Raw genomic sequence first — 15,569 nt, forward strand, 5'->3', positions numbered from 1 at the left:
CAGCCTTAGGTTGGCTACCCCTGCTATACAGAGTTGGGTCATGCTGATTGACAGCAGCTCTCTAAAGGTGCAAGGAAAAAGTATTTTCTAGTTCTGCAACCAGAAATCCTTTGAATTTGAAATGCCACAGATTAAACAGCTAATTGTGAAAGCACCTAAGTGTGTTTTACCCGTACAAGGGACCTGTGCTGACACAGAAAAATAACAAAATTTGGGAGTGAAAGTCTTTCTATTTACCAGTGGCTTTCAAACCCCTGAAATCATGTTTCATTCTCTATTAAAGAACAATAGCAAACATGCCAGTCAAAGAGAAATAACAACAATGGGTGCTTGACCTACTTGGCTCAATCAGCAAGACAGCATTTGTACTACCAAGCAAGGGAGGGAGGGGGAAAATCTAATGCATTAGATGAAGAAGATCAAAGTCTGCTCTACTATATTCAAAGACAGATAAAGTTCTTAAGCAGCGAAGACAGACAGTAAATTTAACCCTACAGCTGCTGGCTACTCATACATTTACAGGAAGGCAAATCAAATTTCAGGTGTTTACTTAAGTGGCCATGTAGCCAAGGCTTGAAAGACACTTGTGTCTATATTATCTATACTGTGTCTATATTATCTGCATAACATTGATAAATGTAAGATATTCAGCTGCTTCCAAGTGGGAAAAGGTGTAGCCTTTGAAGCTCTCCCTGGTAAACTCATAGGAGTTACTGTGAAGAAAGGAAACTGGTAACTTATAAGAACCACACCACAGCGGGGCTGTGGGAAAAGGAAAAAAGAGTTTGGATTTGATATCCCGCTTTATCACTACCCTAAGGAGTCTCAAAGCGGCTAACATTCTCCTTTCCCTTCCTCCCCCACAACAAACACTCTGTGAGGTGAGTGGGGCTGAGAGACTTCAGAGAAGTGTGACTGGCCCAAGGTCACCCAGCAGCTGCATGTGGAGGAGCGGAGACGCGAACCCGGTTCCCCAGATTACAAGTCCACCGCTCCTAACCACTACACCACACTGGCTCTCAGATTAACACACAGGAAAAACTGTTAATAACTGCTTTTAATATACAGGAGAATGTTCCTGGGTGTGGTGGGATTTCCTGATGTTTTGGTAAATGATGCTAAGAACACCTTTTACTGCAGGCTTTTTCTAAGAAAACAAAATGACAGCAGGGAATATGGTAAATTTAAGTTGTTGAACATCCATTTTCCCTGCCAGAATTCCTCTAGAATTCTCGCTTTTTAACTGGATTTGTTTTTCTTAAAGGCATAGATTCTCATGTGCTAAATTCCATTTTCCCCAGAGAAATAAGTTTTCTGAGTTTTTCTACTGAGACTCTGGCCTTGCCTGCAATAAAACAGTAGGGCTGAGAAACAGGACAAGAATAATTTTTAACATTATTTAGTAATTGCTTCATAAAAAAATTACCTTAGGCAAAATACAGATCAAAATACAGGCAGTGATCATTTTAGGCATGTCCAATTGATGTGCGACTGCTAACACACAGGTCCTTTTGGACATGAAAGAGAGGTTAACGGGGGTGCTTAGACATGCTCCACCAACATGCCTGGGGGCAGGAACAGAACCCACGCACAAAATGGTCACCCCCTGTTCAGTAAATTCAGAATTATAATCTTAAACAACCCAAGCAACGCAATGTAAGAAAAAACAAAACACATAAATGAGCCAAAGACCATCACAAAACTAACAACCGCACAGCCACTATTAATCACAAGGCAATAATGCTAGTAACTTTTCACTTGGGCACTGTTGAAACTCCTCCTCCAGGTCTCCATAAGTATTTCTGGAAGGATGACAGCAATGGACCTAGGCATGTGACAGATCAGGCTTCTCCAACCTGGTGCCCTCCACATTGTTAAAAAACAGCAATTCCCATCTCCCCTGGCCGCTTGCCATGATGGATGGGGTTCAGCTGAATTAAAGTACAGGTTGGGAAGGTCAACATACAGTGTTGAACTTCAGGGGAGAGGAAGCTCAGGGTTGCATTCCTGCATATCCATGACACACACTAGTTGACTCTGAGTCAGTCACTATCTCACATGATTGAGCCCTTTGGAAGGCAGCATGGAAGAAAAATGTAACCAGTCATCCTTGTCTCTGGACTGCACTTTTAGCAGGAGTTTGCCAACCAAACAAGCCATGGAAGTATGGAATGAGGTCTAGAAGACTGTGTTATCAAAGCACTTTAATTTTTATTCTGAGCAGCCAACTCATAATTTCGTGCCTTTAGGTTTAACAGCGCTAGTTTCTTGGCAATTTAAAATGGTTGAAGAACTCAGCTGATGAGAAAAGGCTGTCACAATTCCAAAATTCTGAGGCTTTTTTTTCCTTCTGAAAATAAAATGTCAAGCAAGGCACAGAGGGAGACAGCTGCGGAGGGAAAAACCTGTTCTAGGTGCTGGAAGGAAACTTAGTACAAAGAAGAAAAGAAAATATGCCTCCTATTTTTCTCTAGTAGCTCAGGAATGAGGATGCTTGCCTTAAGGTGAAATTAACCGACCTGCTTTTATGCAATGCACACACACACATTGAATATATAACTAACCAGCAAAGATTAAATATGCAGATTGGCTGCATCCTATCTTTCAGCAGTATTCTGAATGGCAATTTTACAGAGATGCCCGCCAAGAGTGTGTTCATAAGAAGCCTATTTGCATTTAGTGAGGCATTTAAACTGGAACTATCTTATACAGATGTGTCTAAGCTGAGTGCAAAAAATATTTTACATCAGTGCTGAAAGATCTAGTCCTGATAAGGGCCTTTGTTTTTAATTAATTAATGACCAATCAGCAAGGCTTGCATCCCCACAGGTTGTGCTTGATGCAGAAATGCCTAGGGATGTGATTGCTATCTGTCTTGCAGACTTAACTGGGTCTCAAAGTCTCTCTCATCCAGTCAGCTGATCTTTTCTCTATCAATATAGGCTCGCGGAGGTGTATGGAAAGGAGAGAGTGGATACTTTTTCTAGATGGTGCCACAAGATGGCAGAATGAATTCTCACCAGCCCTCTTGATAAATCTTGCTCTAATTCTAGTGCCCCATTGGGCAATGGCAAACGTTCAAAGAAATGTCTCAGAAATGAAAGGAAAGAGTAAGAGTCGTTGACCTTTTCATATTTAAATGAAACAAGATTTAACCAATGCACTACCTTTTATTTAATTTCAACATGACTTTTACATTACCTGTCAGGTGATTTGCAGTCTAGCGTATCACTGCATAGTCAGATAATTCATTAGAGTTACTGCCCTGTCATAGATTGCACGAACTGAGCGTGAATACACAACACAATTGCCAATAATTAAAGGTACTCAGCATGGGGAGGCAACGGGCTGCAATGCATAACCCTTATGCTGCATTGCTGCCACCACGTTCATTGGGAATACTTGTAAGTGGGAGTATTCAAGACGTGAACTACAACCTATAACAGCTTGGGATGAGTTTAACAAGACTGTTTTCCATTCTCTTAAATCCTCCTTGGCTCTACCTTAATATTTATTGCTGAATATCTCAACAAGAAATGTCAGGGGTACATTAGCTATCCCCATCTGTTAATTTTCTGAGGAAGTGAGGCAGCACACCAACAGTGCTGTCATTCTGGAAACTAGCAACACTCTCTTGAATATGCAGCTATTTTTAATTTTTAAAATACATCTCCAACTCTTCCTCACAGCCAATCCTGTTTAATCTGAAGTTAGTTCAGAACATCTTGAAGAATCAGCTGCTTGTTTTTAATCTTTTTAGATTAATAATATCCAAGAATATGTAGCTATTGTGAAATTTGTGTAGAGATAATTACACAATCAAAAGTTGTTTCCAATAGCTTAAATAATCAGGAACCTTTCAGGGCTTTAGTGGAGACTGATGTCATGCATGGGGATTGATAAGGGATTCAGTGTTGTCACTCACATACTTCCAATTGTGCAAAGCAGCTTTCCCCTTCTTTCCTCTGCAGCTCCCAGTGCATCCTCAAGATTTGCTATAGAGGGCCAGGAAACCCTCTAGAACAGATTTCGGTGCACACTGGGAAAGGTTATGAAAGGGAAGTCTCATTGTGCAAGCAGAACTCTGCTCATGTGATGCTGGATACATCCCTAAGTTTGTATCCACAAAAATATAGCAAAAACACTTAACTATGGAAGGGAAGCATCCAGAATTAAGAGAGAGGAAGTCCAACAGGATTTTACCTGCTACATCTTCCCACTGCAGTCCCTGCAGCTCTCCAACATTCTGCTGCAGCAGAATTTTGGCTGCAGCAGCAGGAGGAGGAGAAATGCCAGAATACAGGGGAGATGCCTTAGAATCTTAGACTTTGCAGAGTTGGAAGGGACCACAAGGGTCAAGTCCAATGCAGAAATATTTTGCCCAGCCTGGGCCTCAAGCCAATGACCCGGAGATTAAAGACTCGTGCTCTACCAACTGAGCTATTCCAGCTGTCTTGAATATGAAGAAGGAACTCTTGAATACAACCCTTTATATGTATCTCTTAAAAGAGAGCTTTACCTGGCCAGTTTTGAATTCTGGATGGCATCCAAGTCTGCAGCCGAGCAAATCCCACACCCTACTGCAAGTAGCTGCATCTGGGCAAAAATCCATATTGCTCACCCTAGTTATGCTGCTGTTCCCAGGGACGCTACATACACAAAATCTGGCACAAGAACTCACACATCCCAGTCTCCTTTGTGTAATTAATAATACATCCAAGCACATTCGTTTCCTAGACATGCCCACCACCTTTGAAGACCAAATTTAGAAGAAGAAGAAGAGTTTGGATTTGATATCCCGCCTTTCACTCCCTTTAAGGAGTCTCAAAGCGGCTAACATTCTCCTTTCCCTTCCTCCCCCACAACAAACACTCTGTGAGGTGAGTGGGGCTGAGAGACTTCAAAGAAGTGTGACTAGCCCAAGGTCACCCAGCAGCTGCATGTGGAGGAGCGGAGATGCGAACCCGGTTCCCCAGATTACGAGACTACCGCTCTTAACCACTACACCACACTGGCTCTAGAAACTGGGTACAGATATGCTCCTTTAAGGCACTCCGAAAAGGGCCAAACCTCCTTGCCAATTCCAAGTATTGCAAAAGGGTATGCCCTCGGGTTTTCTTGGACATGCACTTCACACTTGAAGACAGATTTGGGTATCCACACATTCAGCATCCATAGCTAAGAGTGCAATCTAGAAACCAGCAAGTATGCTTGCTCTTACATATAGGAAAGCCAGATTAAAGCAGTTTATGTTCTGCACCAGTTCAGCTTTCTTATGAATATAAAAAATAACTTACAGTTGTATGATGGGAAATGCTGCCTCCAATATTAAGGTTCTTGAGAAGCTGCGGTGATCCACCATATTGTCCTGAAATCTGCTTCCGGACTTCAGCTGCCACAGTTCTAGAATGAAAAGGTAATTTTACTCAAATATGATAGGACACTGCTTTTAGTGACAGCATAAATATATATATATATATATACAGAGCATCAGGGCTCCACCCATAATACATTGCCATGTGGCCTATGCATGTATTATATTGTATGTATGCAATAATAATAATAATAATAATAATAATAATTTGTACCCCGCCCATCTGGCTGGGTTTCCCCAGCCACTCTGGGCGGCTTCCAACAAAGATTAAAAATACATTAAAATGTCACACATTAAAAACTTCCCAGAACAGGACTGCCTTCAGATGTCTTCTAAATGTCAGGTAGTTGTTTATTTCTTTCACATCTGATGGGAGGACATTCCACAGGGTGGGTGCCACCACTGAGAAGGCCCTCTGCCTAGTTCCCTGTAGCTTTGCTTCTCGCAGTGAGGGAACCACCAGAAGGCCCTCGGCACTGGACCTCAGTGTCCGGGCAGAACAATGGGGGTGGAGACGCTCCTTCAGGTATACTGGGCCAAGGCCGTTTAGGGCTTTAAAGGTCAACACCAACACTTTGAATTGTGCTCGAAAACGTACTGGGAGCCAATGTAGGTCTGTAGGTATGCAAGTCAAATTTCATTATTTATTTATTTTGTTAATTATTCTTTAAAAGTTTTAGATTGTCAGCTGAACTACATGAACCTGTATCAACCCCCAACAGCTCAGTTTATAACAAGAAGATAATATGGAAGAAATTAGAGAGGGAAAACAGATGGGGAACAGAGAGAAGAAATGTTCTGCTGTATTTATTTAAATTTATCAGGATGTTGCTTCATATTAAATGAGAGTGCAGCCAGTTTTTCTTTGTTTTAGTTTCTATTTGTTTTAAAACAATCAGAGTAGCAACTGGAGAGCCCAGCCCATTTTTGTCCAATAGACCTTCCCACTTCTGAAGCTTCCAAGGAGTAGCAAGCAATATGGTAAGAGAAATCCTAACTCCCTTTTCCTGATGGCAGGACTTTGGAAAGAGTTGGAACCACTGTCACATCTGTTCATGGTGGCTGGAAGGCAGGATAAGCCCTGATCCCCAGTGCTATTACAATGGTAGCAAGACTGGCTTAACTCTACCCAGTCTCTCAAAATGTCCCATTTTCAGGGCTTTCCATTGGCTCCTTCACTCACATTTAGTGGACAACAGAAGGCCAGCTAAGAGAGCTGGGATGAGGGACACCTCTGCCTAATCCAAACCTCCTCCCAAACTGACGTGGCGGAGGTGCGGTGGATTGTTCTTTACACATTTTCACTTTACCTCATGATTCAGAAAGTAATTTACTTCTGAATGCTAAAGTATTACCTTTCATTAATAACAAGAAGGCAAGGATTACACTCTTGTTCATGAAATAAATATATGCACTGCAAACTTGTAAATAACTTATACAGATCACAAGCCCTTCTTCTATAGTTTGACCCAAAGCCCTCACTCAGAAAATGTCTGACTACGCAAAGCCCTATGCAGAAACAAGACTAGGCATAAGACCTACGAAGGATTAGTCACCGAGTGACACGGGTCCATAAATTCTTGCACTGCCTCTCCAAACCATTGCTGCTTTAAATCTTAATAATCAGCATACAGACTGCCAGAGTTTGATAGCCTCTTCAGAGTCCATCAGATGTTTGAGAGGAGGCTTTAAAAGCCTTTAAAGCATGAAATTGACAACACCTTCATCACGGGGATCATCAAAGAATCCAGCAATGTAAAAGAAATGCTAGGCCAGCAATGGAGGTAATTGTTTGCCAGAAAGAGAATAGACATGAGTGAGTACAGGAGATAAACTGTTAAGAGTAAGAAGTATGTTCATAACACAAGAACTCATGGTTATCCATTGAAATTGGCAGGAGATGCAGGACTGACAAACAGGAGCAATATTTCATTAAAAGCATATTTAAATGTGTAAAATTCATTGTTACAGGATGTCCCTAAAGCTCTTAAACTCAGATGGGTTTAAAATAGGATTTGACAAATCCCTGACTGTGCAGATGGTGGCTGACTGGAGTCCAAGTTCAACATCTGGAGGGCCATCACTGGAACCCCATCACTGGTTGTTGTGTGGATAATGACTGCATGTTTGAGAAGCACTCTGAACACTTGAAAGAGCTATACAGGAGTTCAGCATTGTTATTATTATGGACCTATCAGTGGCTATTTCCCCACAGTAACCAAGGAGAACTTCCAAGTTTCAAAGATGGGGTACAGACACAAGAGCAGGGAAGACTGTTGTCTTCACACCCTATATGCGAGCTTCCTGGAGACATCTGATCTGTGGGAAAACAGGATGATGACTAAGATGGGACACAAGGGATCTTCTTGTGTTCTTTATTGCTATGTCCTCATAGGGAGGGCAGATGTTTCCTTAGCCCCCTGAATAGAACTGTCTGCAACAGCATCGTATCTAGTAACTATAAGGAGTAGATTTTGGTTCATCCAACTCTCCCTATCATATGTTAGATCTTGTTCACAGGAAGACCTCCTTTTCTTTAATAAAGCCTGGCTGTAAACTGTGTAAACTGAAATTCCATGTATTTCAGCAGTGAAGAAAGGTGGTGGCATATTCTTCTGTATTATTCCTTTAGGTAAGATGGAGAAACTGCAGCCTCCAGGTGTTGAACTATAATGCCCAACAGCCCCAGTCAGCATCATCAATAGTCAGAGATAATGGAAGTTGTGGTCCAACAACATCTGGAGGGCTGTTGGTTCCCCATTCCTGCTCATATACTAAACTAGGCTTCAGACCCACCAACGAAAAGAGAGCTCACTAGCTATGCATTTGGTTGAGACCTCCTCTCATTTTTGCAGTTCAAGGAAGTCAGCAAAACAAGTGGCTTTTTCTCTCATTTTGCGTTATGTCATGCCCCTCACAGCAGCCATTTCATGGTTGGGCCACAACCACCCCCCATCCCAGCAGCAGCTATTTTGTGACTGGTGCCCTTAGCACTCTCTCAAATTTCAAAATGTGCCCACTGGCCCAAAAAGGTGGGCAACCCCTGAATGAGTTAACTTTACAGCCATAAGAAGAGATGATTTGCCTTAAAAGCACTTTGAGTCTATTAATGGAACATGTGTAACCTTTTCTTGTGGGAGGCATATATTCATTTCTAGGAATTCACTGGCAGCAGGAAAAAAAATAAAGCCTCTGGAATTTGTCTACAAATTGTTACCAGGATGCAACCGCCTCCTCCAAGAGAAAACGTAGCTTCTAATATTATCAAAGGATGGAACTGTTTATGTTACTAAAGGATATGGAATTAGTTTTCAAAGACTGTCACAAAGGAGAAAAATAATTAACCAAATATTCTACCACATTTGTGATTCAATGAGATCATTATATGCAGAGAGGATTTTTTTCTGAAACAAAGGTTCATTGACAGTATATGAAAAGTCCAGACCAAAAAAGACCAAATGTAAATTTTGGAAACTGCTTTTGGAAGTCTGCAACTGCAGACTTTCAGTGTTTTAAAAAATGAAAGGTGTTTAAAAAAGACAGCCCTATTGTCCTTATATGCATAATTCAAGTATGTGCACTATGTTTAGAATTATGATTACAGTGGTACCTTGGTTCTTAAACGCCCTGGTACTCAAACAACTTGGAACCCAAACACTGCAAACCCAGAAGTAAGTGTTCCTGTTCGTGAACATTTTTCAGAAGCCGAATGTGCTCAGTTTTGAATGTTACACTGAGGTCTGTTTGTTTTTGCTATTTATTTTGTGCTTTTGAGGGGGGGGGGTTCATTGTGGGTTGTTTCGTTTTGTGACTGTGTGGAACCCAGTTCAGCTACTGATTGATTGTGTGACTGTAGTACATTATTGTTTTCATTTTATGGATCAGTGGTCTCATTAGATAATAAAATTCATGTTAAATTGCTGTTTTAGGGGTTGTTCTTAAAAGTCTGGAACGGATTAATCCATTTTGCATTACTTTCTATGGGAAAGCGCAGCTTGGTTTTGGAACACTTCAGTTTTGGAATGGATTCTGGAACGGATTAAGTTTGGGAACCAAAGTACCACTGTATATTGTTTTTCAGGGACAGCCAACAGTGCCCTCCACATGTTACAGACTACACTCGTCATCATTCCTATTCTATAGCACCCAGCTATAAGCTGTTTCTTGTGAAAAGCTCTGGCAATGTTGGCCCAATCTGCACCAGCAATATTTTTGCCAAAAATACCTTCTACCATTCCTCAGTTTTGCTCAAAGTCGCCCCAAAGAGCCAACAGTGGAGTCTGTAACCTCTGAGCAACTGAGCCAAAGACACCCGTAAGACCTTTGGATTTCTGACCTAGTGTTTTCCAAATTACATTTTCCATATATCCGCAGGAACAGATGTGGCTTTCAAAAGTATAACCAAGTTTTTAAAAAGTTATGTGAAAAGTAGCTCTTAAGAAGTAAAAAAGAAATGTAATAAAGCACTCTTTTTGGTAACATCAGCTGAGCAAGCGGCCAAAAAGAAAAGCAATTCAGGCTTTGCACTGAGCCAACATATAACCAGTTGCAGACTGCTGTGAAACCTTACCACCGCTAAAAATCATTGTGAATTTTGCTACTTTCCATAAGAACCAAGAAAGACAATGTGACAGAAAGGCTTTGCATTTTGAACTGTTGTTCAAACCCATTAAAACTAGCTTCTGGTAAGAATCTAATTTTACTACCGAGAATATCTAAGTATTTTGTGGAATGGTTTAATTGTACAACATGAGCAGCTGTTCACAGCATGAAGAAAACCAGAGGCTATAAATGGCTTGCATGGGGCCTAAGACTTAAAATTTCAACTTCTGAGATATCAATATTTCAAGAACAATGAAAACTTTTCATGGCTTCTAAATGATTGTTTTTAAAACAAAAACAAAAAAACTTGAATAAACAGTTTTCACCAGGAGTCTCAAAGATGTTTTACGGCACCATATTTAAGAAGGGGATTCAGTGTTGGGACAGAAATCCGTATGTTGTAGGAATCAGGCTTTTAGCGCAGCACCCTCCTATTAGGGCCTACTGAAAACCTTTCTTTTTCAGCAAGCCTTCTATAAAGAAGTTCTTATCCCAGACTGCATCTGAATTGGATTTGAAAATGCTTTATACGGTATATGTCTTTACTACGTATCGATGTATTTTAATTATTAAACACTTCCCACGTTTTCATGGGAAGCAATTCATAAATAAAAAAAATAAAATGCATGAAAATAAATTCCAAAATTGGTTCTAGAGCCTTCTCCCTGCTGATGCATCACCACTTTTTATGGATATACCTGAATATATTTCTCTTATTGCTGCTGTTGCAAAGAAAATAAGGAATACACAGGGATCAAATACAGACAGTTCATCACTTCTGGTCTCTTCCAGCACTTTCCCTTTCCCTATAAACAAAGTTAAGGACAAGAAAGGTTGACACTCTTCTTCTCCCCCCCCCCCAATTTTTCCTTTGGAGTGGTCCTCTGCCATGAATAGATTCAGTCACTGCTGCCAGAGCTTGCCATTCACAAGGGGTGAAAGTAACATTCTTCTGGCTCCTGCTTTCTGAATAGCTACAATTGAACTGGCCAATGTCAATCTGATGCAGCCACTACTTAAGAGAAGTAGTCAAGAGCTTTAGCAAGAGCACTTGATCAATCACTCAGTGTTCTAATAAGCAAAACAGATTCTTTTCGTTCCCCTGGTGAGGGGTGAAATAAAGCTGCATCACTGCAAACATATTAACTGATTTCAATGGGACTTTCTCTTTGGTATGCATGCTTAGAATTGCAACCTGTGATCCCCAGATTCTCAGACTCAGTTATTTCTAGTTGTTGGGGAAGGTGAGGAAGAGAGACTAATAATAATAAGTTGCTTGGGAGCCTAAGTGGAAATCTCTTTGATTTCAAATGGAACTCACTTGCCCTAACTGTAGAGCTGCTCCCATGGCACAATCAGCTCCCATGGCAAAATGCACCAGGAAGGAAGGTTTTCTTAATTGCATCCTGCCCCCAATCCTTTATCACTATCTGTCTCTCTAATAGGGAACTCAGCTGGGGAGTGTTGTAGCCCAAGCAAAGACCATGAGAAACAAGAGATAGATAAAAAAAAATATGCTCGGGGGAACCTAACAGTCTGCAGGAATACAAAAATATTTGGTAAAAGAAAGTAAGTCTAGGGGGAAATTGGGACAACATTCCCCCCCCCCCAAAGCAGCCCAAAGAGAAATGAGCAAGCTCAGTAGCCACAGAATATCTGAGGAAGGGGTGGAATAGATGTTTTGGAAGAGGGCATGGTGAACTGGAACAAGTAGAATTTACTCTGCAACATTTTGTTACTGGTCCTACATATAACAGGCATCCCCAAACTCGGCCCTCCAGCTGTTCTGTGACTACAATTCCCATCATCCCTGACCACTGGCCCTGTTAGCTAGGGATGGTGGGAGTTGTAGTCCCAAAACAGCTGGAGGGCCGAGTTTGGGGGTGCCTGAATAATATCTAGCAGGGTGGGGAAAGCTAAGGGAGCAGTGAACAATATCATAACCCTTTAATCTGGAATTATTACTACTTCCTTGGTCATGAACTGAAAGCCAGTAATGTAGATTAGCATCACCTACCCAAACATACATGCATGTAGGGAGAACTATTATCCTTAAAATCTCCCCATTACTCAATTTACAGCTGTCACCTAGGCCACATGCGCTCTATTCATTTAACACAGGGAACTCTGAGAATTGTACCTCTGTAAAAGGAAGAAGGGTCTCTGCTAAGGGTTCTGAGAATTGTTCAAAGTACAATTCCCAGGAGAAGCCAGGACTGTTAAAGTGGTATGATGCCGCTTTTAAATGTGGTCTAAAACATACTTAGTAGAGAGAGAGGGATTCACCTCTGAGTAACCATGCAAAGGAATGCACTGTAAATGTGTGCTAGTAGTTCAAAGAAGCACAGATGGAACAGCTCTAAAGTTACTGAGGCAGCACTGTGTATAGGTGGAGTAGTGAACTTCAGCATACAGAATATGGCAGTGGCTCCTCTACTCCATATACAGTGGTACCTCGGGTTAAGTACTTAATTCGTTCCGGAGGTCCATACTTAACCTGAAACTGTTCTTAACCTGAAGCACCACTTTAGCTAATGGGGCCTCCTGCTGCCGCCGCGCCGCCAGAGCCTGATTTCTGTTCTTATCCTGAAGCAAAGTTCTTAACCTGAAGCACTATTTCTAGGTTAGCAGAGTGTGTAACTTGAAGCGTATGTAACCTGAAGCGTATGTAACCCGAGGTACCACTGTAAATCCCCACCCCAATATACTGCTCATTGCAACACTTTCCTTGGACTAATAATCTAACTTGCAAACTGGACTTCACTAAGTATAACTAAGATGGTACCAACAGACACCTCAGATATATAGAAAGTATTTCCTCATAAAAGAGAAAGTGAAGAATATACAAACTCTTAACCATCTTGCAGGGAAGCTAGCAGGAAATCAAGACCTTGACACATTTATAGTCCTTCCAGTTGCTGTGAAGAAAGAACTTAAGGGACACTACAATTCCAGGGCAGGTTGACAGTTGCAAGACAGCAAAGTATTTCAGAGGGTTTTGCATCCCCTGAACATCAGACCTGAGTTCTGCTCTCCACCTTATTCCGTGGAATGAGAGATGCTTGCCATGCTGTATAGCAGACAAGAAAACATCATTGTGTGTTCTGCACATGACCAAGAACCCATCCCAGATTCCCCTTTGTGTATAATGCACGCATCACCAGCCCCCTCAGGCACATACATCACAACCTTGAAGGCAAAGCCATGCCGCACCTCACCAGATCACAGCACAGTAGGCAGCTTAGAACCACACTCTGAGAAACACAATTCACAGGCATAAGGACAAGTGGGAGTAAAATACACCAGCCTGCTACACGAATCCGGAGAACAATGCATGACAAAAGGGGCCTGCACACGATTCACCGAATGCAAAGATAAAGAGGGGGGAAAGGACAACGCATGCACGGCAGCTTTTAAGCCAGCGCATAAACGAACGGCATGCTTGGGGTTTGCTCCCGTGCACTTGCAAGCAGCTCACAAAGCACGGCGCAATCACACAATGCAGCCACCTCCCTCCGACGCAGAACCCAGAGTATGGCAAAGCCCTGGGACGACCCTCGCTCGCTTTTTCTGCCAGATCGAGGAGAAACCCCACCAGCCGCCCCGCCCACTCGCCGGAGCGCAGGGTGCTCGGCAGACAGAAGGTGCCTGCAGATCGGGGTCACGCAGAGAGCGCAACGCCCTTTGCGATAACACGCGAGCGCACAATGCTCCCCGCCCCCGGGCAACGCGGGGCACCCGAGGACCGAGAGGGTGTGACTCCTGGCAGGACCAGGGCCAGCCCGGAGCGCGCAGCAGCAGCACCCGCCGGGCGAGCCCTTCCCCGCCCCAAGCGCAACCCGGCCACCCGCAGGCTGCCTCGGGGAGGCGCGCGGAGCCAGGCGGCATCTTAGGCCCCTGGCGCTTCGCCGGCAGAACCCAAGTTGCAGCTCCTCCGGCAGCGAAGCCCGCGGGGCCCACAGCTTAGTCGCGCCGCCCGCCTTACCTGCTGATCTTCTGCGCGAAGGCGCGGCGCTCGGCCATGGCTGCTCAGGATCGACAAAAGCAAAAGCGCTTCCAGCTTCCCTCGCCGCCGCCGCCGCCGCTGGAGAACAAGTCAAAGGAGCCAGGAATGGGCGCCGTAATGCTCAGGAGCGCCGCGCAGCCACACGGCGTTGCGCGTCCCCGCCCGCCGGCGAAGGCCACCCTTTCCAAGGGAAAAAAAGGAGAGTGCGCCTCTCGTCGCGTATATATGGCCCGGCCAAGGCAAACGGGAGGAGGAGAGGCTGAGGAGGGGTGGTCCCGCTCGCCCCCAAATCTATCGCGGGCGGGGGAAGGGGCTGGGATCCGGGCTCATCCCGCCTCGCGGAGGGGACGAGTCATCGAGGGGAAGGGAGGGCGCGCCTCCGCCCAGCTCCAGGGAAAGAGATGGGGCAAAGGGCGGGGGCAGAGCCGTGATTCCACTTCCCAAAGCTGGGAGCCTCCCTCTTCAATTCCTGGCCGGGCTTTCGGGCTCCTGCTCCGCCCACGAGGAAGACGGAGGGAGGAAGAGATCCAGGTTTGTGGGGTTGTGGGAACCCGCGTTCAAAAAAAAATCTGCGGAGGCGTGGAAGAAGGATTGAGGGGATCCCATCATCTTCCCCCCGTCGCCCGTCATTAAAACTGAAATGGTTGGTGCCTGGCGAGTCTTGTGTTATTTTTACTAGTTGCACGCTATCTCAGGTTTGGGGGTTTTAAGGCTGGAAACTTTAAAATAAGCAGGAATACTGAAGTTTCGTTGGATGGTTTTTCGCCACGTTCTAAGCTGCGCCTCTTTTCGGAAGCGGCTTTGGTTTTGTGTCATAAGGGCGAGTGCTGCATAATCATAATACAGAGGGGGGAATTACCACGACGCACACTTCAAAATACCCTTCCCAGTTCCCTCTGCCACTTCCCCTTTCTCTGTAGCTTTGCTGTTGACCCCATATGATAAACTTCTACTTGTTATTCCTGACTTTTCCCAAACCACCCACCGCCTCTTCCTTACATGGAATCGTAGAGTTGGAAGGGACCACTAGGGTCATCTAGTCCAACCCGGCCTAGCTCCCTTTCCTCGCCAGACTTTTCATGCTTTTCAAGCTTAGCCTACCATCGCTGAGGACCACGTGAAGTGTTTGGTTACCATTACGCCTTTGCAGCCTCTCTTCAGTGACTGAAGTCTGATACTGTAGAGCAGAAAGTGAAAGGGCTCTCTTCATTCCACCGTGGTATTAACTGTCTTCACATCCTTGCTGTCTCCAGAAAGCTGCAGAGAAGTTACATATTATTATTAGGGTTATATATTTATATTCCACCTTTTTTCCATTATGAAGCTCAAGGAGGTGTACAGTGGGTTCCCAGGCAATTTCTGGTGCAGGCACTGATCAGACCCAGACCTGATTGGGGTCATTTTATTTTAGAATTATGTGATTTGAAGGGGGGAAAACAGCCTTTATCTTCCACCATAAATATGACAAACAAATACACGCTCTTCTTCATCACTATAAGGGAGAAAAAGGAAAATGGTAGGGGTGGTTCTGTCCCCAAAATCAATGCAAAGGAATTATCACATTTACTGTCCATAAATCAGTGGTAC

At 43.7% G+C, this 15,569-nt stretch overlaps 1 protein-coding gene across 14 annotated transcripts in view; it reads right to left on the reverse strand.

Annotated features, from left to right (window-relative positions):
- The window catches only part of DOCK7 (dedicator of cytokinesis 7), a 108,746-nt gene extending 93,584 nt beyond the window's left edge, over positions 1-15,162 (reverse strand). For 4 of the 14 annotated variants that reach the window (XM_081011725.1, XM_081011721.1, XM_081011718.1 and 1 more), the window contains exons 1-2: positions 13,962-15,115; positions 5,298-5,403 (exon numbers count right to left, since the gene is read on the reverse strand). In XM_081011725.1, the coding sequence (XP_080867851.1) occupies positions 5,298-5,403; positions 13,962-13,999 (144 nt within the window). In that variant the 5' untranslated portion in view covers positions 14,000-15,115. Of the gene's footprint in view, positions 1-5,297; positions 5,404-13,961 lie in introns of all 14 variants that reach the window. The other 10 variants (XM_081011713.1, XM_081011724.1, XM_081011722.1 and 7 more) reach the window with 6 other exon arrangements.
- Positions 15,163-15,569: the final 407 nt, after the last annotated feature.

The sequence above is a fragment of the Podarcis pityusensis genome (genome assembly GCF_964106645.2).
Source record: "Podarcis pityusensis genome assembly, chromosome: 6".
NCBI lineage: Eukaryota > Metazoa > Chordata > Lepidosauria > Squamata > Lacertidae > Podarcis > Podarcis pityusensis.